The 26089-nt window shown below is 49.6% G+C and overlaps 1 protein-coding gene across 1 annotated transcript; it reads left to right on the top strand.

Moving 5' to 3' along the window:
* Positions 1 to 18642, top strand: Pgd (phosphogluconate dehydrogenase). The gene is made up of 13 exons (XM_075946237.1): positions 1 to 146; positions 598 to 673; positions 1557 to 1736; positions 3715 to 3780; positions 4919 to 5037; positions 6083 to 6152; positions 8226 to 8360; positions 11007 to 11196; positions 13935 to 14065; positions 14241 to 14374; positions 17420 to 17519; positions 17648 to 17770; positions 17864 to 18642. Exons 1-13 carry the CDS (start codon positions 139 to 141, stop codon positions 17981 to 17983), a joined length of 1452 nt encoding a protein of 483 aa, XP_075802352.1. The 5' UTR covers positions 1 to 138; the 3' UTR covers positions 17984 to 18642.
* Positions 18643 to 26089: the final 7447 nt, after the last annotated feature.

Genomic DNA, 26089 nt, shown 5'->3' with positions numbered 1-26089 from the left:
GCCCCGCCCCTGCCTTCCGATTGGCCGATGTCGTGGTGAGCCTCCTGAGGCTCCTGGAGCCGGACGTCCCGCACTTGCCTCGGAGCGCTCAGTTCTTCGTGATCCTTCCTTGTCGCCCCAGCTCTGACCGCCGCCGCCATGGCCCAGTGAGTGACCGGCACGCGCAGCCAGGCCCGGGACACTTCCGGGGCTGAGCGTGGTGTTGGCGGGACTCTGCCTGGTTGTCTCCCTGCGCGCCGCGGCCCCGGGGGTCGCCTGGCCCTCCCTGCGCAGCCCGCACTCCTGCACCTCGGGGTCCCCGCCGTGGGCTGCACCAGCCCGGCCTCCCCTGCGTGGGAGCTCGCGGCTGCAACGGGCTCGCGGGGAAGGCAGGCTGCAGTGGGTGGGGGACGGCCCACGCCCCTTCTGCGGGCCGGGCGTGCAGGGGTGATGGCCGGGGCACCCATAAGAAGGAACTCGGAGGCCCATGGAGCAGCGGGGTGCAGGGTGCGGGCGGTCCCAGGTGCTTGCCATGCTTGTGCAGACGAGCTACCTGTCCTGTTAAAAGCGACCAAGTGGCACCAACGTCCTTTCTTTGTTCTTTTTCCGGCCTTTCAGGGCTGACATTGCACTGATTGGACTGGCTGTCATGGGCCAGAACTTAATCCTGAACATGAATGACCATGGATTTGTGGTAAGTGGTGGGCGCACGTTGCCTTCCCGGGGTGAGCACTGACGCATTTTTTGCAGATCTCAAGGCGACTGGAGAGCGCCTCTCACTCAGTGAGCCCTGTTGTTGCTCAGTCGCGTTTGTAAAAGAAGTCCTGCTCTAATTGTGCTGTTCGTGTAGTTGAAGAAGGAGCCTCTTTAGAGAGAGGTGACTATAGAACAGTGCTTCTCGACCTGTGGGTCGCGACCCCATTGACCACCCTCTAGCTCTAAAAACAATTACATTTCCATTCATAGGAGTAGCAAAGTTACAGTCATGAAGTAGTTATGAAAACAACCACAATAATGTTCTGGTTGGGGTCACCACAACATAAGGAACTGTAGTAAAGGTTCACAGCGTTAGGAAGGTTGAGAGTCGCTGACGTAAAGGGAGATAGAGCACTGTAGCTCAGTTGACTAGCGAGACTTGGCAAAGGAAAACGGGATTTCTTTTTCCCTGTGGACAACGTCTCACGGTGTTGCCACACTGGAGTCTCGGCTTCAGGGCTCAAGGAATCCTCATCTTAGCCAGCCGAGTAGCAGGAGCTACAGGATCCTCCTGCCTGTGGGCTCTGGGTGTTCTTCCTAAATAGTAACATGGTTTAGAGGCCAGGATGACCAGGGACAAAAGACCAGGCCGTAGTGACAAGCTCAACCTGATAAGCAACAAGTGGTGGCTGGCCTTTGCCTCCCTTCTGTGTTTCGTCCTGCCGAGACCTAACTGCAGGGATCCGCTGGCACTTAGGAAAAAGAGAAGGCAGACCAGCTCTCTTTAGACCTCAGACCAAATAACCATTTTGTTATTCTGGACCCACCACCCAAAGGTCACGTGTGTCCAGGATCCTCTAAGTGGGCCTTTTGTCCTCCAGGTCTGTGCTTTCAATAGGACGGTCTCCAAGGTTGATGACTTCTTAGCCAATGAGGCGAAGGGAACCAAAGTGGTCGGTGCAAAGTCCTTGAAGGAGATGGTCTCCAAGCTGAAGAAGCCGCGCCGGATCGTACTTCTCGTGAAGGCCGGGCAAGCTGTCGACGATTTCATCGAGAAACTGGTAAGGCCAGCTCTGCGCAAAGCTCTGCTAGCACCTCAGAGCTTGTGTCTGTTCCTCCTTCTAATGTCTTACTTCAGAGATGTTTTTATTTTCAGTTTCTGGATAGGAACTAATCAGTTCTGAGGAAATGATCGCTTAAATGTTTCAGTCTGGCACTTGCTCAATAGGAATTCTTCCATTCTTTTCCAAAAAGACTTTATTTTCATTTTATTTTATATGTGTGTATATGCCTGCATGTGTAACTGCACACATTCGTCAAGTTCCTGAGGAGGCCAGAAGAGGGCATCAGATCCCTCGGAATTGGAGTTAATAGGCAGTTGTGACCTACCATGTTGATGCTGGAAATCAATCCCCGGTCCTTGGTGACAGCAGTCAGTGATCTTAAGCTCTCTCTCCAGCTCTGTTTTTTTTTTACATTCATTTAGTATTTGTGGGGGTGTAAGCATGACATACTTGGATATAGAAGTCAGAGGACAGTTTGTGGGGGTTGGTTCTCTACTTCCCCCGTGTGGTTTCTGGAAAGAACGTGGGTTGTCTGACTTGATGGGAGGTCCCATTACCTGCTGAGCCTTCTCACTGGACCAAGGTTGTATTTATTTAATGTATTATTATTATTATTGTGAGGCGGGCTTGCAAGTAGAGGTCAGGACAACTTTTGGAGTCAGTTTTCTTCTTCCACTTTTTTTTATGGGGTGTATAGAGATATGGTTTCCTCTGTGTTGACCTGGCTGGCCTGTAGACCAGGCTGACCTCAAACTCCTGCCTTTGCCTCCTGAATGCTGGGATTAAAGGTGTTTGCCACCGCCGCTCGGATTCCTGTTCCACTTTTGCTTTGGTTCCTGGGATCAAGCTTAAGTCATCAGGCTTATTCGGCAGGTGTTTTTACCCACTGAGCCATCTAGCTGGCCTGGATCTTGACAATCCTCCTGCCCCGGCCTACTTAGTGCTAGGATTAATAGGCACCATCTATCATACCTGTCTGTGTTACTGTTTCTGTTTTGGTCCTGAGAAGTAGAACCCAAGGCCTTCCACCTTCTGAGCCCACTCTCACACTGAGATGTATGTATCCCCATCTCTGGTGTCTTGCAGTGTTGACAAACATTTATGAATATTTAGTGCTACTCACTAGTAAACCATAGTGGCCAAAATGGGTTTTGTTTAGACATGAGGTTCCCCGCACTTCGGTATTCATAGATCGTTGCTTTTTTTAACACCTTTGTACCTTGGCTTTAGCAAGAATATCTTTGTAGAGAGAAGAAATATGCTTATGAATGAAAGAAAACACGTAGAAAAATGATTTAGGTCCTCAGAAATAATTGTGCAATAGCTCCTGGAGAAGAAAGGTACCTGCTGCAGGAGTGCTGCTAGAAACCACGTGATTGCAGAGGGAAGGGCTTCCGTGTGTGTCTACGGAAGAGTACTGCCATTGGGTTTGTCTCCAAGAGAGAAAATCTAACCAGTTCGCTGCTGTCTAAATAGGTGGCTTAGGTAGGAAGAGCGCTGTGATAACGGACAAAGCTCCCTGTACAGCAAGGTGCCAACTGCCCGCCGTTCCTCCCAAACGGGGGCTGAAAGCTGGTTGAGTTTTCTTCAACGTAGGAAAGTACTGAAGCGCTCTCAAGCGGAGCTGTGGCAGGGGAGACTGGGAGGTAAAGCATAAGCTGGCCGGGCTCGGAGACGCTCGCCTCTAATCCCAGTGCTCCAAAAGCGAGGTGGGTGGATCTCTGTGAGTGAGGCCACCCAGGGCTGCACAGTGAGATCCCATCAAGGAGAGAAGGGGAGAGAGAGAGAATATGTTGTGGAGGGTCTGACTGGGTTAGTAGCTTCCAAGTTAAAGCTGCTGTTAGAGGCAGAGATTTTTGGAGTATACATAGTGAATGCCTTCCTGCTGTTTCTTTGGGATACATTCTTGTTTTTAGTGTTCTAGGTATGTTTTATTTCTGTCTTTGGTCCACCCTAAGCTAGTATTTGGTTACAGGTGCCATTGTTGGACACTGGTGATATCATCATTGATGGAGGAAATTCTGAATACCGGGATACAACAGTAAGTGTTCTTCAGTCCAAATTCTTTCGGGTCTTGAGAACGTTCTAGAAAGAAACGTTACATTGTAAACGTGACAGCAGAGAGAACTGTTTCGTGATCCTTTGGGGATCGGTGCTGGTGGGCTAGATCTCAGCCTTTGCTGCGTGCGTGCGTGTGTGTGTGTGTGTGTGTGTGTGTGTGTGTGTGTGTGTGTGACTCAAGAGACGATGGCTTAGATACAACAGGCTGAGAGCTTTTCTGCATAATCTCTGCCTTCTATAATGCGTAGCATGCCACAGTGTGGCATGGCTGAGGAGCGCTGCCCTTTGACCTCAGGCGAGTCTCGTGTCTAAAGTGTGACACGAGTGGGTCCCCCACTACACCTTCCCTGCATTTTACCCTGGACGGTCTGTTCCTTTAAGATGGGAGCCCCCTTGGGGGTTGTAGTAATATGGGGCGGCGGCAGGGCTGCGTCCCCAAACACCCCAGCCGCCTGCCCTGCCCGGCTAGCTTATGCCCCAAATAATTACACGGACACTGTATTCTTTTAAACACTGCTCTGGCCCATTTCTAATCATCTGTGTAGCGCCCCTAGGTGCGCTTACCGGGAAGATTCTAGCCTAAGTCCATCCTGGGTCGGAGCTGGGGCATGGTGTGCGTCTTCCCTGGAGCAGGTAGCATGGCATCTCTCTCTGAAGTGTCTGCTCCGGAGAGCAGAGCTGTGGAGTCTGACCTCACTTCCTCTTCCTCCCAGTGTTCTGTTCTGTTTACTCCACCCACCTAAGGGTGGGCCTATCCAATGGGCCTAGCAGTTTCTTTATTGCTTAGCCAATGAAATCAACAGATTGATATATGACACTCCCACAGGGGGTGGTGTAGGTTTCTCAAAAATCAGGTTTTTCTTTTAAGTTTTTTACAGGGCCTGTAATCCTGTAATCCTCCTGTGTTTGTAGCCTCCCGAGTGACTTCCAGGACTCCATTACTGTTTTAAAGCTCAGCCCTCCAGACTGGGTGTCTAGACTCTCGAATGCTTGGCTGCTCCTATTCCCTTAGGTCATTTACTAGCAAACTTGAGCTCTCTGTATTGGCCTTCCACCTCATTCATCAAAAAGAATTTATTTTTGTGAGAAAACACTAAAATTGCTTTTCTCTCTTTTAGAGACGATGCCGGGACCTCAAGGCTAAGGGGATCCTGTTTGTGGGGAGTGGAGTCAGTGGTGGTGAGGAAGGGGCTCGGTACGGGCCCTCCCTAATGCCAGGAGGAAACAAAGAGGCCTGGTGAGTACCATCAGCACCAGGTGCATTTCCGTGCAGGCCCGGCCTGGTGTGAACAGGACGGGGAGACAGTTCTGTGCTTGATCTGTGGAGACGGGGGTTAGAACTGTGCATGGGCACAGCTTTGTCGTCTGGACAGTTTGTTCTTACGTCATGTGCATGCTTGCTTTCCTCGTACTTTTCCTGTCAGATAGGTCACTGGCATAGAGACAGCTATACCTTAGCCCAGTCCCAAGCGTTGACTTTGCAGGTGTCGGGCTTGAGGGTCTGTACCAAAAAATTTGAGAGGATGCCCTTTTCTTTGGTAGAGGGCAGCATAGTGAGAAGGTCTTGGGGTTCCTGTGAGCCAAGAGTGAGGGCGGGGTGAAATGGAGAGCTGCTTTTGCTCCAGAGAGGAGCATCTCTTCCTGTACCGCAGTCCATGGCCCTGCATGCTCTCTGATCCAGAGGAGCGTCTCTCCCTGTACCGCACAGTCCATGGCCCTGCATGCTCTCTGCTCCAGAGAGGAGCGTCTCTCCCTGTACCGCAGTCCATGGCCCTACATGCTCTCTGATCCAGAGGAGCGTCTCTTCCTGTACCGCAGTCCATGGCCCTGCATGCTCTCTGATCCTGTAGCAGACATCACTGGGGAGGGTGTCTTTGAGGATGATCTTGTATGGCTTGGGTTGGAGTCTTGGCTTGTTCTGATAAAGTGACAGAAGAGTCTTCTGCTGCTTTGTGGGGGTTAGGGTAGCAAGATTCTGAATCGGAACCCAAGGCTTCGTGCATGTTAGATGTGCACTTTACCACTGCGCCACGTCCCTTGCCTTCTTCTGGTGCTTCCGTGGTGCTTCCGCCTTGTCTGTTCCTCTGTGTTGACTCGGTTGTTCTGTGGCCTCCTCTCTAAGGCCCACACACGGGGTGTGGAGTCCACACCTGTCAGCAGTGGGGACTGGGGTTTCTCTGGGAAGCTGAGCACATCCATTACTCTCAGAGCAGTGCCCTTGAGCACTGACCCCAAAGCTCGGCCTTCTCTTGTTGGCTAAACTGTACTTCCCCTTTCCACAGGCCCCACATCAAGACGATCTTCCAAGCCATCGCTGCAAAAGTAGGAACTGGAGAACCCTGCTGTGACTGGGCAAGTTCTGGGCTCCCCTCTGACCAACCGCACGGCTGGAGAAAGACCACCGTGGTCCCAGTGCTTAGCTCTCCGCTCTAAGCTTCCATCTAAGTCACTGCCCCGCTGGTGCCAGAAGCACATCCCTGCCTGTCTGATGGTGCTGTGCCCTAACAAGCCCTTCAGGGCCTGGATGCTACTGTGTTAAGAGCTGATCCTCAGTCCTCCTAACAGGAGGGCTTCATAAATAGGAGCCGGGGAGCAGGGGTCGTTACAGAGAACGCTGGGGTTAGAGCGGGCCTGCTGCCGTGTCACGCTGGTGTCTCAGGCCGTGAGGATCTGAGGAATCTGGTCATAGGCACTTTCCCTCCTGTTTGGAAAATAACTATCCCACTGTGGCTTCAGCCAGTGCCATGTATGGGAAAGCACATCAGCCTCGGCGGCAAGAGTTGCCTGTGAGAGTCTTTGTTCGCTGATGGTGTGACCTGGGACAGGTCACTGCAGGAGGACTTGTCTGAGAAATCCCCAGTTGCCCTCGACAATCTCGATGCTCTCACCAGATTTTCTTCCTCTTTTCCTTTCCTTTAATTTTCCTTTCTTTTTCCCTTTTCTTCCTTTTCCCCCTCCATTTTCTTTGTCTGTCTGACTTTGAGTTGTACCTGTCTGATATATATGCACGGGAGAACTTGAGGCTACATGTGGACGTCAGAGGACAGTTTATAGAAGTCTGTTCTCTCCTTCCACCGTGTGGGTGCTGTAATCAAGCTCAGGTCGTCCCGCTTGGCAGCGAGCACCTTCACCTCTGGACCACCTGACCATCCCCAGCACTCAGGGTCTCCTCACTGCGTAGCCAAGCAGGCCTTGGGCCCTTGGTGCCCCCTTATCAGTCTCCTGAATTACAGACCTGTGCACCACACCTAGCTCCCTTTTTATACCTGTTATTTTATATGCCCACTTGGTCATTTTAGTAATGTGTATGATTAAGATAGGGATAACCTAAGGGCCCAGCCTTGGGCATAAGGGAAACCCTCCCACTGACCTGCCGGCTTTGGTGGCTGCCCTTCCCCAGGGGCCAGTGCCAAGTTTAGTCACCCTCTGCTAAGGTGATGTAAAAGTCGTCCAAACTTTCCGGTCTTCTTAGTGGAAGGGATTCCTTCTCTGATGGCAGAGTAGAACCTTTAGAGTACAGTCACGGTACCTTCCTTTAACTCCCTCTAGGAAAAGTCAAAAGGAAAAGCCAGCTCGCACTTGTGGGTCTTGACTCAGTCAGAGTTGACTGCCGTGGGCTAAAGCTTGGGTTCAGGCCATAAGAGTAAATGGTAGAGACTGAAAGGAGGTGACGGTAGGTTTATCCACTGCTGGAGCAACAGGAGGGTGAAGTAAGATGTCCTCACATTGCACAGTTAGTGTCCCAATCGGAAGGGGCAGATCAGCGATAAAAGGAAGCCTCTGATAGAAGCATCACAGTGTCGACACAGCAGTGACTGCCAGGAAGACTGTCCCAGCCGCCTGCTGTGGACTGCAGAGCCTGTGCCGTGATGCTCTTGACTCTGCTGCGCTCGTTCTTGTTCCCTGTCCATTGGACAGTTTTCAGAGGAGGCCTTTCTAGAGAGCAGAGCGTTGATCAGAGTAACATGACTGAAAAGCCCTTCGTAAAGTCCCCGTGATAAACTGGAGACATCCTACCAGCTTAGCCAGTACCTTGCCAGTGACAGGACCACAAGGGAATGCATTTCTGGACTTGAAAGGTCAAGATGGTACCTTGTTAGAAGGGTACTTTACCCCCAGCTGTGAGGAACAACAGCATTACATTTGTGTCTAGGAAAGATACAAGTAATTTAAGCAGCAATTGCTAGAAATGTGGCAACTTCAAGACCAGGGCTACTTTAACTTGTGGCTGGAGCTGGGGAATAGGGAGTTGCTTTTAATAGTGGGAAATACAGACTAAAGAGCTCAGGTATGTTGGGGGGTTCCTGTTAAAAACGCTGTTTTCTCATGCTATTGTATGAGATGAAGTCTTCTTCTGTGTCTTCTGAGACTTCTCTTGTATAGTCTATTGCTCTGAAGGCCTCTTGTTGCTGATTGCCCTGACAGGTGGGAGACGAGGGGGCTGGTCACTTTGTGAAGATGGTGCATAACGGGATCGAGTATGGCGACATGCAGCTGATCTGCGAGGCTTACCACCTGATGAAGGACGTTCTGGGCATGCGGCACGAGGAGATGGCCCAGGTGAGTCCCAGGCACTGACCGGATGAGGGAGAACTTGCCCCTGACAATTAAGACTTCCTCCTTCCTGTTTATCTGGCTGTCTGGTGGCCCACATGGACTCAACCTAATGTAAGGGAAGCTGTGGTAATGGCATCATAAAATGTGATATCCAGCCAAGAGCAGTAATCATTGTCGGCACTTAGTGAGCCAGGCTTTGTCAGCACGGTGTGTCACCACCTCGTATGTGGCCCTCCCTGTGGAACCCAGGGCCTGGCCTTAGGCATGGTAGGCAAGGACTCTGTCACAGAGCCCATCCCAGTCCTTACTCTCTTTCTCACTCCTACCTTTGCTCCGTGAGGAGGGTAGTGGCTGTCCTTGTTGATCAAGTTAGGACTAGAGCTCTGGAAGTTACTCCTGATAGTTCCTCCTAGCGCCAGGGAGAGAGCTCAGCAGTAGAGCACTGGAAGGGTTGGGTTTCCAGAACCCAGGCGGAGGGCCAAGTAACTCTTGTTCAGGGTATCTGATGTCCTCTTTGACCTCTGTGGGCCTTGCATACAGGTGGTGCATATATATGCATACACTCAGGCAAAACACCCAAACGTAAGAATTAAATATATTAATAAACCTTTAAAAAATTTTAAGTTCATCTCAGTGGAGAAGCGTAAGCATTTCCCCCACATTTTCTTTCTTTTTTTTTTTTAATATTTATTTATTTATTATGTATACAATATTCTGTCTGTGTGTATGTCTGCAGGCCAGAAGAGGGCACCAGACCTCATTACAGGTGGTTGTGAGCCATCATGTGGTTGCCGGGAATTGAACTCAGGGCCTTTGGAAGAGCAGGCAATGCTCTTAACCACTGAGCCATCTCTCCAGCCCTCCCCCACATTTTCTTATGAAAATGTTCTAATACTGAAGACCCTCACTGTCATTTCGTGTGTGCACATCTGGATCCTACCATAGCATGTCACTGCACTTCACCACATACTGTCCAGCCCCGCCCCTTTCCATCCTGTGTGGAGACATTCCAGGGTAATCTGTCAAAATGAGACCTTTTTCCCCAATGTAGCATCATTAGATGAATATTTAGTTACCAACATAGGCAAGTATGTCTTACCAGTCATTTTCAGAATCTTTCATTTGTCCTTTGACAGTTTATACACAGATACAGTGTATCTTGATCATACCCACCCTCCCTTTGTGTTTCTCTCTCTCTCTCTCTCTCTCTCTTTCTCTCTCTCTCTCTCTCTCTCTCTCGCTCACTCACTCTCTCTTTATTATAACCCACTGTCTCTTAATTACTGCAGCCTGCTAGAATATTGACTGATTTTGCTGGCTTTGCGGGTCTTGTGCACAAGGGTGTGTGTGTGTGCGTGTGTGTGTGTATATGTATGTGGGGGATTGACTAGGCCTCGTGGACTGTCACTGAGCTTCAGTTCTGATCCTCATGTATCTTGGCAGCTGGTTGTCTCACTGGCTTGCCCTTGTTCATTCTAAAACATTTAACTTAGTTTTTATTTGTGTTTGTATTTCATTCATTTACTTAATAATGTATTCCTACAACAAAGTGAGTACTTTACTATATGCAAGATCTATTCTAAACGCTAAGTATAAGACCGTGAAGGGCCGGGTAGAGCTCAGATAGTGTAGCCTAGCATGTGTGAGGTGCTGGCTGTGTGAGCGCGGAGCAATGACCATAACTGAAGTCTGCGCTCCGGAGCCGGAAGACAAACAATAATAGTGGGTGTAAAGCAGAAAACTGGTGGTCATTGTTACAGACAAAAGCAAACTGGGATTAGCAGACAGAGTTTTGGTTTGAGATGGGTTGGATTTTAGCTTTTTTTTTTTTTTTTTAAGATTTATGTGCATTAGGTGTTTTGCTTTGTTTTTTTTGTTGTTGTTTTTGGTTTTGGGTTTTTTTGGGTTTTTTTTTGTTTGTTTGTTTTGTTTTTGTTTTTTGAGACAGGATTTCTCTGTATGTAGCTCTGGGGCCTGTCCTGGAACTAGTTCTTGTAGACCAGGCTGGCCTCGAACTCACAGAGATCCACCTGCCTCTGCCTTCCGAGTGCTGGGATTAAAGGCTCGCACCACCACCGCCTGGCACTTGGTTTTGTCTGTATGTATGTCTGTGTGAGTGTGCCAGAACTGGAGTTACAGACAGTTGTGAACTGCCGTGTGGGTGCTGGGAACTGAACCCGGGTCCTCTGGAAGAGCAGCCATTGCCCTTAACCGCTGAGCCATCTCTCCAGCCTTAACAGACAGGTTTCATTTTGTTTCTTGTTTTTATTTTTGTGGTACTGGGATGGGACTCGGGGCCTCATGCTCACTAAGCTTGTGTTCCAGCACTGAGCTACATCCAGTTCCATCCAGAGATGACTTAGATAGGGCAAGAAGGCACAGCATGCATAGACCCAAGTGAAGTGAGGAGCTTGGCTCCAAGGAGAGGGAGGGCAGTTCCAGTGGTGAGAAATTAAGCCGTCAGGCTGACACTCAACACAGCTGCCTGACCCGGTGAGCGTGACTCAGTGGGCAGGAGCAGGAGGCTACAGGCCACCAAGAGGAGGGCCTGCTCAGCAGTGGGTGCACCAGTTTCAGAGGCAAGGATACGGCCGATGAGCCAGGGTGCCCACAGAACCCAACCCACCCTGCCTTCTCTTCTGTGTATAGGCCTTTGAGGAATGGAACAAGACAGAGCTGGACTCATTTTTGATTGAAATCACTGCTAACATCCTCAAGTTCCTGGACACTGATGGCAAAGAGCTGTTACCCAAGATCCGGGACAGTGCTGGGCAGAAGGGCACTGGGAAGTGGACCGCCATCTCAGCACTGGACTACGGCATGCCTGTCACCCTCATTGGTAATGTCACATCTACCACCTGTGCCTTTGGTCCCACTGCTCTGATCCTGGTGTCCTTCTGGAACTCTGCTCTGGACAGTCTGGAGACGGTCTTTGGGCCTGCTCAGGTGTCAGTGCGCCTTTCCTCTCTCTGCACGAGGGGAACTCTCCTTATGGGCTCCGAGGTAAACACAGACGTTACCGTCCTTTCTGTGCTCTTTTAAACCTGGATATGTTCACATTTGACTGAAGCCGGACAGCACTCGGGGAGGCAGAGGCAGGTGCATATCTGTGAGTTTGAAGCCAGCCAGGTCTACAGAGTGAGTCCAGGACAGGCTCCAAAGCTACATAGAGAAACCCTGTCTTGAAAAACCAAAACGAACAAACAAACATTTGACTAAGTATAGTCAGTAACATAAAAGACTTTGTCCAGTTGGTTCTCGAGCTCAGGTTAGCCTTGGACACGTGTCTTCTTGCCTCCTGACTGTGAGGAATGCAGGCATGCCTGGCTTTTTTTGGCTTGTTTTGCTAAGATTTCTGTAATGGGTCCAGAACAAAAGTTCATATACAAACACATTTTGTTTATGTAGTCAACATTTATTAATATTTTACAGGTTCTACCCATATATACAAAAAAATAGGGCTTTGCTGTGCTAAACCATTGGCTGAGCCAGCTTTATTCATTAGCCAATAGAAGCAACACACATACAGAAGGACATCCCACATCACTTCCCAATCACTCTTTACCTTTATTTTTGAGACAGAATCTCTTCATTGAACCTGAACCTGATTGGCTAGAGTGACTGGCCAGCCAGCTACAGGGACCACTGGTCTCTGACACTCCTGGGCTACAGTCATAGTTATGTGTGGCCACATCTTAGCTTTTTTACACAGGTGTTGGGGACCTTGTACGACAAGCACTCTGCCAATTTTGTCTTTCTTTCTTAAGAGATAAAATGCCCCTCTGCAAGGTTATAACCAGAGTGAGTCAGGTGTTCACAGGAGTCTTTGCTCCTGGTGGAACAGTTCTTCTCTGATAACTCGGGCGTTTTCCTGTTTACCTTCCCAGATATGGATGCACGGCTGTCTCTCCCTCCTTCTCCTTCTTCCTTTATTTTCTGCTTAGTCATGCTCACCTTGTATTAGACACTTGGGGCGGGACAGGGAAGCCGTGCATGTGCGTGTGCGTGTGTGTGTGTGTGTGTGTGTGTGCGCGTGTGTGTGTGTGTGTGTGTGTGTGCGCGCGCGCGTGCCCTGCACAGGTAGGAGGAAGTTGGCTGCATTTTGGCCAATCCCAGTAGTGTTGTGTGCCGGGAACATCTCTCCACCACTGACTCACTACATGTAGCAGTGTTGTCCTCAGTTTTAGAGACTGGGTTCCCTCCCACCATGCTGGCCAGATGTGGTCCTTTCCTACCTAAAGAATAAAAGGACACAGTCTCAGTCCAAGTTATTGTATGGCCAGGAGGGTTTGCCACGCTTGCTGTTGCACAATTGTCAAGTCATGCTGCACGGAAGGACGGGTTGGGTAAGGGCAGGAAGACATTGCCTTTTCACCTTGCTCTTGAGCTGTGGCTCGCACGCTTTCCCCAGCACTGAAGTTCCAAATTAGTTGTTAGCCCCAGAGGTTCAACCCATTGTGTTGAAGGAAAAGAAAATTCATTCATCTTCAATAAATTGAGCAAGTGGCCTGTCACAAGGGTGGTTTGTGAAAGTATTAAATGTCTTCATGCTCTGTATTGAAAGGTGTTGTGAAACCAGTGGTTGTGGGTATAAAAACAGCCTGGGAGGTGGAGCCACGGTCAGCAGTTATGAGCACACCCTCCCCTTCCAGCGATTGGCTTCCTGGCACCCACAGCAGGTTGAGTACAACCCCCTGTAACTCTAGTGCCATCTGACTCCTCTGGCCTCTGAGGGCACTTCACTCATGTGGGAATACATACCCTTAAAAATAAATCTTACCAAAAAACAAAGCTAAGCCTGGGGGCTAGTGAGGTGAGATAGCCTAGCTATTAAGAGCACTTGTTTTCGCTGGGCAGTGGTGTTGCATGTCTTTAATCCCAGCAGTCCGGAGGCAGAGACAGGTGGATCTCTGAGTTCGAGGCCAGCCTGGTCTTTAGAGCTAGTTCCAGGACAGCCAAGGCTACATAAAAAAACCCTGTCTTAGTTGGGCAGTGGTGGCGCACACCTTTAATCCCAGCATTCAGAAGGCAGAAGCAGGTGGATCTCTGCGAGTTTGAGGCCAGCCTGAAACCAAAAAAAAAGAAAAAAAAGAAAAAGAAACCCTGTCTTGAGGGAAAAAATAATATTTTTCTTAAGTCAGGTGTGGTACACCCCTATAATCCCAGCAGTTGGAGGTAGAGGCAGGAGGACCAGGGCATCAAGGCCATCCTCTGCCACATAGTAAGTTTCAGGTAGCTTATACTTCATGAAGTTCAGTCTCATAAAATTAATTCCTTTTAAATAGAAACTGAAATTTTACTATTGGGTTAATATTGAGTAATTATGTGAATTATATGTAATCATTGCCTTGCCTCTATTTCACCTTGAAACTTCCCTTGGAATTTTGGGTTGGTCTTTGTGGTTGATGCATTTGTGTTGGGATGCTAACTTGGAGTTTTAGTTGTGGAATTGACTGTTTAGAGCTCCTAGCCCAGGTGTTGGTCTCGGGGATCTCTGACTGATTGGATCTTTCTCTCCTTTGGCTGTGCACATCCTTTCCTTGGGCTTCTCTGACCGACTCCGTCTTTCCTATGTAGGAGAAGCTGTCTTCGCTCGCTGCTTGTCCTCTCTGAAGGAGGAGCGAGTTCAGGCCAGCAGGAAGCTCAAGGGCCCCCAGAAGGTCCAGCTGGCTGGCAGTAAGGAGTCATTCCTGGAGGACATTCGAAAGGTGGGCAGCCCCTAGCCTTGGCCTTTGTGGACCAGGGAAAGCCAGTGGGGGTTATAGAGATCCTCCACCATGTTCTCATTTCCAGCCTTTCCTCTCTGGGGTCTCCTCTGAGGTGAGAATGAACCTGGGAGGTGGGTGTGGCTACTCCACTAACCAGTCTGGTGTTGCTTTCTAGGCCCTCTATGCGTCCAAGATCATCTCCTACGCGCAAGGCTTTATGCTGCTCAGACAGGCAGCCACTGAGTTTGGCTGGACCCTCAATTATGGTGGCATTGCCCTCATGTGGAGAGGGGGCTGCATCATCAGAAGGTAAGTGGAGGTGAACTCAGGGCCTGGGCAGTGCTTGTATTTCCGTCTATCTGGGAACAGCCATCCTGCAGCTGAACATTGGCAACAGTGTGGGTTACATTGTTACAGCCTCCCCCCCTTTAGGATAGGTCTCTGTGCCTTAAAACAATTATAGTTCAGAAGTATTTGGGGGAAAAATGAGCGGGTCAGTGGTGGTTCACTCCTTTCATCCCAGCACAGCAAAGGCGGGTGGATCTCTGAGTTCCTGGTCAACCTGGTCTATAGAGCAAGTTCCAGAACAGCCAGGACTACGTAGAGAAGTCCTGTCTTGAAAAAAGGAAGGAAGGAAGGAAGGAAGGAAGGAAGGAAGGAAGGAAGGAAGGAAGGAAGGAAGGAAGGTAGTAATATTGACGCGGCGGCGGGGCTGCGTCCCCAAACACCCCAGCCGCCTGCCCTGCCCGGCTAGCTTATGCCCCAAAATAATTACACAGACACTGTATTCATTTAAACACTGCTTTGGCCCATTTCTATCTAGCCTCTTCTAGGCTAATTCTCACATATTAATTTAGCCCATTTCTAATCATCTGTGTAGCGCCCCTAGGTGCGCTTACCGGGAAGATTCTAGCCTATGTCCATCCTGGGTCGGAGCTTCATAGCGTGCATCTTCCCTGGAGCGGGCAGCATGGTGTCTCTCTGAAGGCGTCTGCTCTGGAGAGGAGAGCTGTCGAGTCTGACCTCACTTCCTTTTCCTCCCGGCATTCTGTTCTGTTTACTCCACCTACCTAAGGGTGGGCCTATCAAATGGGCCTAGCAGTTTCTTTATTGCTTAACCAATGAAATCAACAGATTAATATATGACACTCCCACATCAAAGGAAGGAAGGAAGAAAGAAAATTGGGGTCTGATGTGGTAGTAGTGCATGCCTTTAATCCAAGCACTCTGGAGGCAGATGCAGATGAATCTCTGAGTTCAAGGTCAGCCTGAGCTACAGTTCCACTACAGTCATAGCTACATAGAAAAACCCTGTCTCAAAAAACAAAGAAACAAAACGTGTAAAACACTTGTTAGGCCCTGCTCTACTACTAGCACCAGATAATGTTCTGAACTTTTACAGACTATTTTCTTAGCATCATTCTCTAGGCAGTGCAGTGAACCTGTTTTGTGTACCATTTGCATCATAGTAAGCCAGCTAGAGATGATTCAAAACATATAGAGCTGGTGTAGGGTTTTGTTGTTGTTTGTTTTTGGTTTGGTTTGGTTTGGTTTGGTTTTGATTTTTTGGTTTTTTGAGACAGGGTTTCTTTGTAGCTTTGGAGCCTGTCCTGTAACTAGCTCTTGTAGACCAGGCTGGTCTTGAACTCACAGAGAATCACCTGCCTCTGCCTCCTGGGTGCTGGGATTAAAGGCGTGGCCACCAGAGCCCAGATGTGTAGGTAACTTAAAGCACCATTCATTTAGTTCTATGTGGGAGGCGCTACAGGTGCCAGGCACATGTGGAGGTCAGCAAAATCTGTAGGAATTCTGCCAACTTCTAAGTGTACCTATCCCAATTGTGCATTCTGGGACCGGGGAAATTGACAGGATGAGTTCAGGACCCACTGGATCTGCTGTGAGTCTGACTTCAGCCAAAACCATTAATCTGACCTCCACAAGCCCCTACTTTAGCTGGAGGACCACAGAGCTTCTTGAGATGTCCTAGAATTAATGTCAGTTCAGACGCGGTGTTCAGTAGCAGTTGCTTCTCCCCGACCTGCAGCACAGTTACCTTTTTGTAAAGGCCGTGGGCCCTCTGGGGAAGGGCTGGAGAAAGGCTAACAGTGAGGCTCTTGGGCAGTTCACCAGTGTCCTTCCTCAGGGGACCTGCTGCCCCTCATCCAAGGGTTCTGGGTCTGAAAATTAGTTCTTGAGCTGAGACTCCATCTTGCTACGATCCAGCATAGCCTTTGGTTTGAGCATTTCCTGCTTCTTATCTAATCTGTTCCGTCCCTGGAAACCCCACTGGTTAGCCAGTGTCAAAGGTCCCCAGAGTTCTGCCGCCATAAACTCATGTGCTGCCATTACAGGTCAGGCCCATTACGATGCCTACGCTCACCGTCAGTCCTTCGCTTCCACCTGTGCTACCTGGGGGTCTTTAGGGTTGGTCGTAGGCCCCTTTCCCCGCTGACATGTCACTGGCCCATTAATACTAAGCTGTTTGAGGGTCTTGAGCACCCACAAATTTTGACTGAACCCATCCCCTGTCCACACTTGAGGGACAACTCAGTCTCACCAGCTGGATTGTCTATCCTGCACGCTGCAAGTAGCTAGCTCTGAGAAGTGTCGTGGCCCTGGACTTGTTTCCAGGGGCCCACTCCCTTTTTTGTTTAATAGGGGTCTCACATAGCCTAGACTGGCTTTGAGCTACTGATCCTTCTATCTCTACCTCATTGTACTTGAAAAAAAATATTATTTTTCAGTAGTTCTTACGGGGCTGGAGAGATGGCTCAGCAGTTAGAGAGCACTGGCTGCCAGGTGGTGGCACACGCCTTCAATCGCAGCTCTCCTGAGGCACCAAAGCTACAGAGAAGCCCTGTCTCAATTAAAAAAAACAAAAAAAACAGGGGTTGGGGCAAGCACTGGCTGCTCTTCCAGAGGACCTTGATTCAATTCCCAGCGCCCAAATGGTAGCTCACAACCATCTGTAACTCCAGTCCCAAGGGGTACAATGTCCTCTTCTGGTACCCAGACATGCATGCATGCAAGCAGCACATGCACATACTCTTTCTCTCTCTTTTCCTCTCTCCATGCATTTGCAGGTGATGCACATGTCCCACAGTTGTGTGTAGAGGTCAGAAGACATTTGTGGGGGTTGGTTTTCTCTTCCCACTGTTTCAGATGTCAGACTTGGTGGCAAACACCTTTACCTGCTGAGTCACCTCATTGGCTGCTCTGTGCTTCTCAGTGTTACTCTGCTAGCTCTAGGGGGGAGAGCCGTGACTTTGTGCCTCTGTGGAGTGCAGTGACTGGTTATTTCCAGGCCTTCAGCCTGCTTCTGTCATGAGATTGATTTCTTGCAAACAATTTCAGTGTGTTCCTGGGGAAAATTAAAGATGCGTTTGAACGAAACCCCGAGCTTCAGAACCTGCTGCTAGATGACTTCTTTAAGTCAGCGGTTGACAACTGCCAGGTGCGTAACTGGCCCAGGTGCTGGGCTGTTTCATTCAGCAGCATTGATGCTGGTGGGGTCTCCTGCAGCCTGGAGCCTCAGCATTTCTGGGCAAACCCAGCCACTGACCTTCTGCTCTCTGTGCTCAGGACTCCTGGCGGCGGGTGGTCAGCACTGGGGTGCAAGCAGGCATCCCCATGCCCTGCTTCACTACCGCCCTCTCCTTCTACGACGGGTACAGACATGAGGTGCTGCCAGCCAACCTCATCCAGGTGAGCGTGGGAGCAGGCAGTGCCCTTGAACTTGGTTCCTGAGGGTTGTGTGCTACGTGTCAACCTAACCAACCAACTGCACTCCTTTCCTAGGCTCAGCGGGATTACTTTGGGGCTCACACCTATGAACTCTTAGCCAAACCAGGAGAATTTATCCATACCAACTGGACGGGCCACGGTGGCAATGTGTCATCCTCTTCATACAATGCCTAGTAGGATTGTGGCTCGCCCTCCCTCCCACCAGCAGGACAGTTCCTGCGGCGCCAGCACTCCTCTTTGCCCTAGTTCCTGCTCAGATCTTTTGGCCAAGTCTTGGCTGTGGCTGCTGAAGAAGTCACTGAGGTCCGATGTCCGATAGTCCTGAAACCACCACACGCTCCACCTCGACCTTTTGCACTGCCCTGGATCCTGTGCTCCACTGCGTGACCGCTCCCTGACTGAGTCGTGCCATGTGGGTCAGACAGGCTGCAGCTCTTAGCCCACAGCGGGGCTGGGTGTGTGGGATTGTACAACCTGGACCATGATCATGTGTGTGGGCTCTGTACACTCAGAACCTCCACTCAGTAAAAGCTATATACAGTTACCCTCTTCTACCCGCTCTCTGGCCGTGCCTGCGCATGCCAGCTGCTCTTCCGTGGGCAGAAAGGTCTGCACTGAGTTCATAGATGGGAAGTGATTTCTTTAAAGACTCCAAATAACACGGGACACATTAAATTGAAGGTGATGTTAAGTCTGGAGGGAGGTGAGGAGGCACCGAGGAGTAGATGGACAGGGATTCTCGTGTTGTGTTGTTTCTGACCGGACACACTAGGTACCTGGAAGTTCGTGTACCATCTACCCCACCACACTCTTGTAATAAACTTTTTAGACTAGCTTGGTGCTCTCTCCTGCTGTGTGAAAGCTGGCTGGGTCCTACCCTGGTCTGCCATGGGATTTCCAGTGCCCTGGATCTGTTCCTCCACCAGGCTCTTTGTCTTGTTTAGTGATACCATTACCTAGGCTGGGGCCATTCGACTGTGTTGGGCCAGCAGTGAACTCTGCTCTGTGATGATTTTTCTGGACCCATTTAGTCCCCTGAGGGGCCTGAGAGCAGAGCAAACAGCGCCTGTTTGGACAGCTGGCCTGTCTCGTCTGCCTCTGGCTTCAGTCTCGGGAGCTGCAGAGCAGGCAGAGCTGACTGGGAAAGTGGCTTTTATCAGAGGCGATGGCCTCCATGACACACTCCTGGAGTACTGGGTGTGTCCTTTTACCCAGGCGTCCTGGAGTGAGGAGCAGGCCCACCCACCCCTACAGCCCCTGCCTACAGACTAAGGACTGGAAAGGCAGTCCTTAGAGGCAGAGGGATGCTTGGAGAATAGAGCAAATTCTGGGGAGAAACTGAGGATAAGAACGAAGGACTGAGAGCCGGGACGTTCAACTGCAGCCCTTCCTGGTTCACCCCGCGAGAAGCTGTGGAGTTACACAGCCGTTCCTGCTGGCTGTGTAACTGGGGAGATAATTTCCTGCCCTCGGTCTGTTTTCTCCAGCGAGAAAAGCGGCACTTGGTCCTCAGCACCCACACAGCGGTTGCCATGGGGATCTGACCTTGTATTGGGAGTTTGTACAGACGTTCAGAAGGCCTCTGGCCAGTGTCCTGCATGGAGTGCGCACAGTAGGTGTACTAATTAAAAACAGATCGGTGCTTCTCATACTATACTACCAGCATGATGTCCCCCGGACACCTGGAGAGCTTCAAAAAGTGCCGTTTGGGGTGGAGCCCCGCTTTCTGCATTTCCAACAAATTAGTTGGTGTCCATGCTTCTTGGCGCACGTGCACATGAACACAATCCCACACAAAAGATTCCAGTAGCAAAGCTGCCAGAGGACTAATGTACAATTGCTTCCCCCCTCCCCCCTGTCTGCGCTCTATGCGCTAGAACCCAGTTCGCAAGCTTCGGACAAGGGGCTGGAGGTTGAGGAAACACGCAGAAAAAGACCGACACACTGACCTCCAATCGCTGGTACAAAAGCCCTTCTTTAATAGCACCATGGAGGCTTAAATACCCAGCCGTCAATGGCCAACAGGTGAAAATCCCATCCTCTGATCCTCTAGGCAAAGCGCAGCTTCTAGTCACTTCAATTAGAAGGCTCTAGCAGGGAAGAGCAGCTGAAGGCCAGGACCCAATTGGTCCCAACATCCAATCTCACCAAAGCCATGTAGGCAGAGTTCAGATTCCGAGCTGTCCTGACGGTGTTTTCCTCATGCACCTAAGCATGTTGCAGCGCATTCATGTGCGTGTGGAGGCCCATTGTTTATTTGACACGGTCGCACTGTGACCCACGGCTCACCCAATTCAGCTAGGCTGACTGGCCAGTGAGCCCCAGGGATTCACCTGCCTCCCTCCCCAGACAGATTTGAAGCACATGCTGGGTGACTGATGATCTTTGCTTTTTTGGCATGGGTTCTAATCCCGCCCCATCTCTTATGAACTGTGGTTACAACACTTGCTTAACACGAGTGAAGCCCAGTGCTCAGCCCCAGCATTGAAAGGAAGCAGCAGCAGGATAGCTCAGCAGGGAAAGGCCAAGTCTGACCACCTGAGTTCAGTCTCTGGGCCAGCTCCTGGAGTTGAGCTCTGACATTTGGGCCATAGTGTGTGTATCTTTCTGGGCGCCATGACACATCTAGCTCTGGCACGCCGGAACTGGAGGATGAAGACCACTTCCAAGCAGTTTAATCCCATGAGGAACTCTTTTGTACCGTAACTATTTCTGCTTATGAAATGAGGCTCACACCGGGCGGATGAGAGAAGGAGCATCTAGGGAACAGGGCCAGATTCAGTGCTAAGTATGCCAGTACAGCAAGGCAACCCTGACCTTGGTACAGTGGAACAGTGGTGACATCTAGTGGTCGGTATAGGCTCCTGCATCATCAGTGGGACAATGATGACATCTAGTGGCCAGTACAGGCTCCTGCATTATCAGTTGAAAATAGTTCCAAAGTACACCTGCAATATGCTGCCTCAGTCCTAGGCTAGGACTCAAACCCCACAGGTCACCACAGTGATGTTCATTAACCCTAGTAATTGGCCACTTCAAAACGAGGTAGGATGAGGAGAACAAAGAGTGGGGACTGACTGAGAAGTAAGTCTTTTTGTGTGTCTTTGTTTTTTATGAGAGGGTTTCTCTGTAGCTTTGGAGCCTGTCCTAGAGCTCACTCTGTAGACCAGGCTGGCCTCAAACTCACAGAAATCTGCCTGCCTCTGCCTTCTGAGTGCTGGGGTTAAAGGTATGCACCACCACACTCAGCCCTTTCTGAGACAGTTTTGCTTAGTAGCCCAAGCTGGCCTTGAACTCACTAGCCTCCTGACTCAGCCTAAGGTATTCACCACCATCCTGGCTAACATAAATGGTTTTCATACAAAGAGAAGCTGATGTGAAAATTGGGGAGACTAGGCCATCGATTAAGGCCTTCAGAGACTCTTTTTTTTTTTTTTTGGTTTTTCGAGACTTTTTTAAAAAATGAATAATCAAAACTCGATGACCTGTGGTCTTATTGCTGCAAACAATGGAATCTTCCTTTAGGTGGAGACAAACCCTTCTCTCTCTCACGCTTAACCAACCCAGTGGGATGGTTCAGGGACCTGGCTTCCAGGGACACTCCAAGAAGTTAAGATTCCGTACTTTTCCTGCCCCCTAGTATCACCCCTCCAGCTGCCATGGGGTTCTGCGCTTGGTCCCGAGTGCTCTCTCAGAACTGTTCCCTTTCCTTCTGTCTTTCTCTTCTGGGGTTGGCCAGGGCTTCCCTGCTCTTTCTCCATTGCCTCCTCCCTGAGGTTGATGAACCAGTCCGCCTCCATCTTATGTTTGAAAGCCTCCTGATAGTAAAGACAAACTAAGTTCATTCCTGTTTATGAATAAATCTCTGTTTCTCAAGGACTGAGCTATACCCTACGTGTGACCTGTCCTGGAATGGCAACCATATCTCAAACAGTTGTTATAACCATCTTGCAAACCTACCTTTGTGTAGTGATATTTCACCACCCCCTGGCTCAATTGTATTTTAATAGATAAAGTTTGCCGGAAATGTTTTACTTTTTACTCAGAGAGTAAAACAGTCCGACTGGTCAGCCTTACAGACCAGGCAGTGGTGATGCACACCTTTAATCACAGTAGCCACACTAGTTTACCATAGAAGCCTGGCGGTAGTGGTGCATGTCTTTAATCCCAGCCATAAAGAGGAATATAAAACAGGAGGAGACAGCTCTCACACACAGCCTCTCTCTGAGATTCCTGAAGACAGGGTCGCCATTTTGGACTGAGGTAGAGGTAAGAGCCAGTGGCTGGCTGTTTTGCTTTTCTGACCTTCAGGTTGAACCACAATTTCTGTCTCTGGCTTATTAATCATGCTACACCTTTGTTTCAAAAGATTGTTATGACCACCTTGCAATCATGTTTGTTTCTGGAGCGCGTTATGACTAGCTTGTTATGCTTCTGTTCCGCTCCTGTAACCCTGCCTGTTCTATCTGCCGAAACCTTCCTCACAGCCACTGCGGATCCCTTGAGCCCCGCTACTTCATCTATGTAAGTTATTCTAATATCAATAAAATAATATGTCTGGAGTCAGATATTAGGATTAAAATGCCTGATAGATCCAAAGAGCAGTGTTGGAACAATCAGGTGACCCTAACTCTCTACACTTCCCAGATGGAAAAGGCCGAGCGTTCTCTAAGCCCCTTCCTCTATCTTCCTGTGCCCTCCTGTCTGGGTCCTCCAAAATGTCTATGGGTAATTTCAGTCAGCCAGTCACTGGCTCTGCCCTCAGTCTTAGAGTGTCAGTGTGGCACATATCCCAGAACCCCCACGTTAGGCGGGGGTTGGGGGAGGACAGCCTGTATACATGAGCAGAAAAGCTTGTTTTAATTAATTGCTTCTTTAACTCATTTAGCCCTGATTGCTTAGGTCGGTGGTCTTTCTCCTCCCATCTTTGGAGTTAACACAGCATGGCTGACTGAGGCCATGTGGCTGACTCCATGGTCCTCTCTTCTCCATTCTCTTTCTGCAGGGTTTACAGCTTGCCTATCCTGGGGCTTCCCTTTTAAACACCAATGCGTTATCCTCAAATTTCTTTTTGTATCTGTTCTTAATTTATTTATTTAATTAATTTTTATTTTAGGGAGAGGGTAGCCCTGGCTGTTCTGGAACAAGCTCTGTAGACCAGGCTGACCTCAAATTCCCAGAGATTCGCCTGCCTCTGCCTCCTGAGTGCTGGGAATATAAGTGTGCGCCACTACTGCCTGGCTTAATTTGCTTAAATTAAGAAACAAAAACCTGGGGCTGGAGAGATGGCTCACATTTAAGAGCACTGGCTTCTCTTCCAGAGGACCTGGATTCAATTCCCAGCACCCACATGGCACCTCACAACTGTCTAACTCCAGTTCCAGGGGATCTGACACCTTCACACCAATACACATAGAATAAATTAAAATAAATTATTTTTTATAAAAAGAAAGAGCAAGGTAGATGGTAGTAGTGCATGCCTTTAATCCCAGCACTTGGGAGGCAGAGGCAGCCAGATCTCCATGAGTTCAAAGCTAGCCTGGTCTTTAGAGTGAGTTCCAGGACAGCTAGGAGTACACAGAGAAACCCTGTCTCAAAAAACTGAAAGAAGGAAGGAAGGAAAGAACCCAGCTGGGTGTGGTGGCAGGTATTTTTAATCCCAGCACTTAGGAAAAAGAGGCAGGTATATCTCTGAGAGTTTGAAGCCAGCCTGGTCTACAGAGTAAGTTCCAGGACAGCCAGGGCTACATAGTGAGACCCTGTCTTGAAAACCTGAAAGAGAGACCCTAAGAGGGAGAGTTCCCTGGTATCATTTAATCTCTCTATCAAGATTCAGGACTCTCCAAGACTTCTCTCCTTCCTTCTTTCCCCACCCCCTTCATTGTTTTTTTTTAAGTTTTGGGGTGTGTGTGCTGTGAGTTCAAGTCTGACCTGATCTACACATGGAATTCCTTCCAGGCCAGCTAAGGCTACATAGTGAAACCTGTCTCAAGAAACAAACGTTAGCTGGGCGGTGGTGGCGCATGCCTTTAATCCCAGCACTCGGGAGGCAGAGGCAGGCGGATCTCTGGGAGTTCAAGTCTGACCTGATCTACACATGGAATTCCTTCCAGGTCAGCTAAGGCTACATAGTAAAACCTTGTCTCAAGAAACAAATGTTAAAGAGCAAGTTCTTATCTTATTGTTCCCAGAAGATGACTCACAATTCATTCTGATTGATCTGTCAGTCATGAGCAGTCATCGTTTCTTTTAATTTTATTTTATGTGCATTAATGTTTTACCGTAGGTTCCAGGTCCCCTGGAACTGGAGTTAAGATGGTTGCGAGTTGTCTTGTGAGTTCTGGGAACTGAACATGGGTCTTCTGGAAGAACAGACAGTGATCTTAACCGCTGAGCCATCTCTCCAGCCCCCCTTTCTTTTTCCTTATTAAGACAGAGTCCCACTGTGTAGAAGACGGCTACCCTGGAACTCTGTAGACCCACTGGCCTCAGTTCAGGAGATGTGCTTGTCTCTGCCTCCCTGGTGCTGGGATTCCACTCCTGGCATTATCTTTTAATTCTTTTTTTTTTTCCTGAGACAGGGTTTCTCTGTGTAGCCCTGACTGTCCTGGAATTCACTCTGCAGACCAGGCTGGTCTTAAACCCAGAAATCCGGCTGCCTCTGCCTCCCAATGCTGAGATTAAAGGTGCGCGGCCACCACTGCCAGGCACCTTTTCACTCTTTAGCTGGTGGCACAAATGAACTCCTTCCTACACCCCTAGACAGCATTGTGTCATCTGCGTCTGCCCGTGCTCCCGACGTTGCGGTGTCTGTGTGGCAGATGGCTGGCTGTGTAGCGGTCCTAGCCAATCCTGCCTTCCGAAGCAGACGACACTGGGTGGAGGTAATGATGCTGACACACGGGAGACTCCAGCAGGCACCGTCTGTCTGTTCACCTGTGACAGCACACTAGCGAGAACCGCCCTCCAACATTGAATACGTGGAGCAGCAGAGAAGTCGTTTGTTCTTGGAACTGAGATATGAATGGAGGTCTGAAAGAACAAGTCAGGAAGGAGGCAGACAGCTGGAGGAAGGAAGGATGGTCCACACTGGGTTCGTGTTGCACCCTTACCCAAGTACACTAGGCAAGAGCTCTCCCGCTGATCCTTACCTTTAGAGACTGGTTTATTTTTACCTTATGCGTATATGTGTTGCTTGCATGATGCATGTTTGTACATTGTATGTGTGTGTCTGGTGCGTGCCCTTGGAGGTCAAAAGAGGGTGTTGAATCCCTTGAAACAGTCATCACAGAAGTGAGCCACCACGTCGGCGCTGCAGACTAAACCCAGGTTCTCTGCAAGAGTAGCAATCGCGATGAGTTAGTTACTGAGCCATTTCACTGCCCAGCTCGTTCTATAGCTCAGCATAAGGGAGACTCGACCAGTCCTCATGCCAACGCTCCCCTGGCCCTGGCAATGGGAACCACTCACTCTGAATGAATGCTATTTGGGTAAGCATCTCAGTCTGATTTGGGGTCACTGCAGTTGGTGGCTCTTTGCAAAGCCTCCTGAGGCTGCATGTGTGTGAGTTTCCATAGAAAGCACTGCCTTTAGTAATTTACATTCGTTTTGTTTTTTAGTTTGAGATAGAACCTCACTAAATAGCCCTGGCTAGTCTTGAACTCACAGAGATCCACCTGCCTTGGACTCCCAAGTTCTGGGACTAAAGATGTGCACCACCACACTCAGCACATACGTATCTCCCCCCTACACACAAGGTTTCTCTGTCTAACAGCCCTGGCTGCCCTGGAACTCACTCTGTAGACCAGGCTGACCTTGAACTCACAGAGATCCACCTGCCTCTGCCTTCTCCGCGCTGGGATCAAAGGCGTGCATCACCACGACCAGCCAAGTTATTTTTAAGATTTTACTATTTATGCATATGCATGTGTGCAGGTATGTGCATGTGCACACAGGGGCCATGGAGACCAAAAGATGACATTGTATCTGTCCCCTAGAGGTGGAATTACAGGTGCTTTGTGAGCCGCTTGGTGTGGGTACTGGATCCTCGGTCACGCGGCAGGTGCCCTCAATTACTGCTAGCTACAGAGCTATCTCATACATGTTCTTTCAGATGTTGAAGGAAGTGACAGGACTTGAGACAGCGTCTAGGGTGCTGCACCTGATCCTGGGGTCGCGCCAATGCCAGCAAGACCCTTCCACAAACCGCCGCCAGGGGGAGCGTGCGGGCCAGGAAGGAGGCGCTTCGCGCTTTGACCCTCTGCGCGGCCCGTCGCAGAC

This window comes from Microtus pennsylvanicus, chromosome 13 (assembly GCF_037038515.1).
Source record: "Microtus pennsylvanicus isolate mMicPen1 chromosome 13, mMicPen1.hap1, whole genome shotgun sequence".
Classification (NCBI taxonomy): domain Eukaryota; kingdom Metazoa; phylum Chordata; class Mammalia; order Rodentia; family Cricetidae; genus Microtus; species Microtus pennsylvanicus.
The sequence above is the reverse complement of the archived record's forward strand: the minus strand, read 5'-3'. Positions and strand labels throughout refer to the sequence as shown.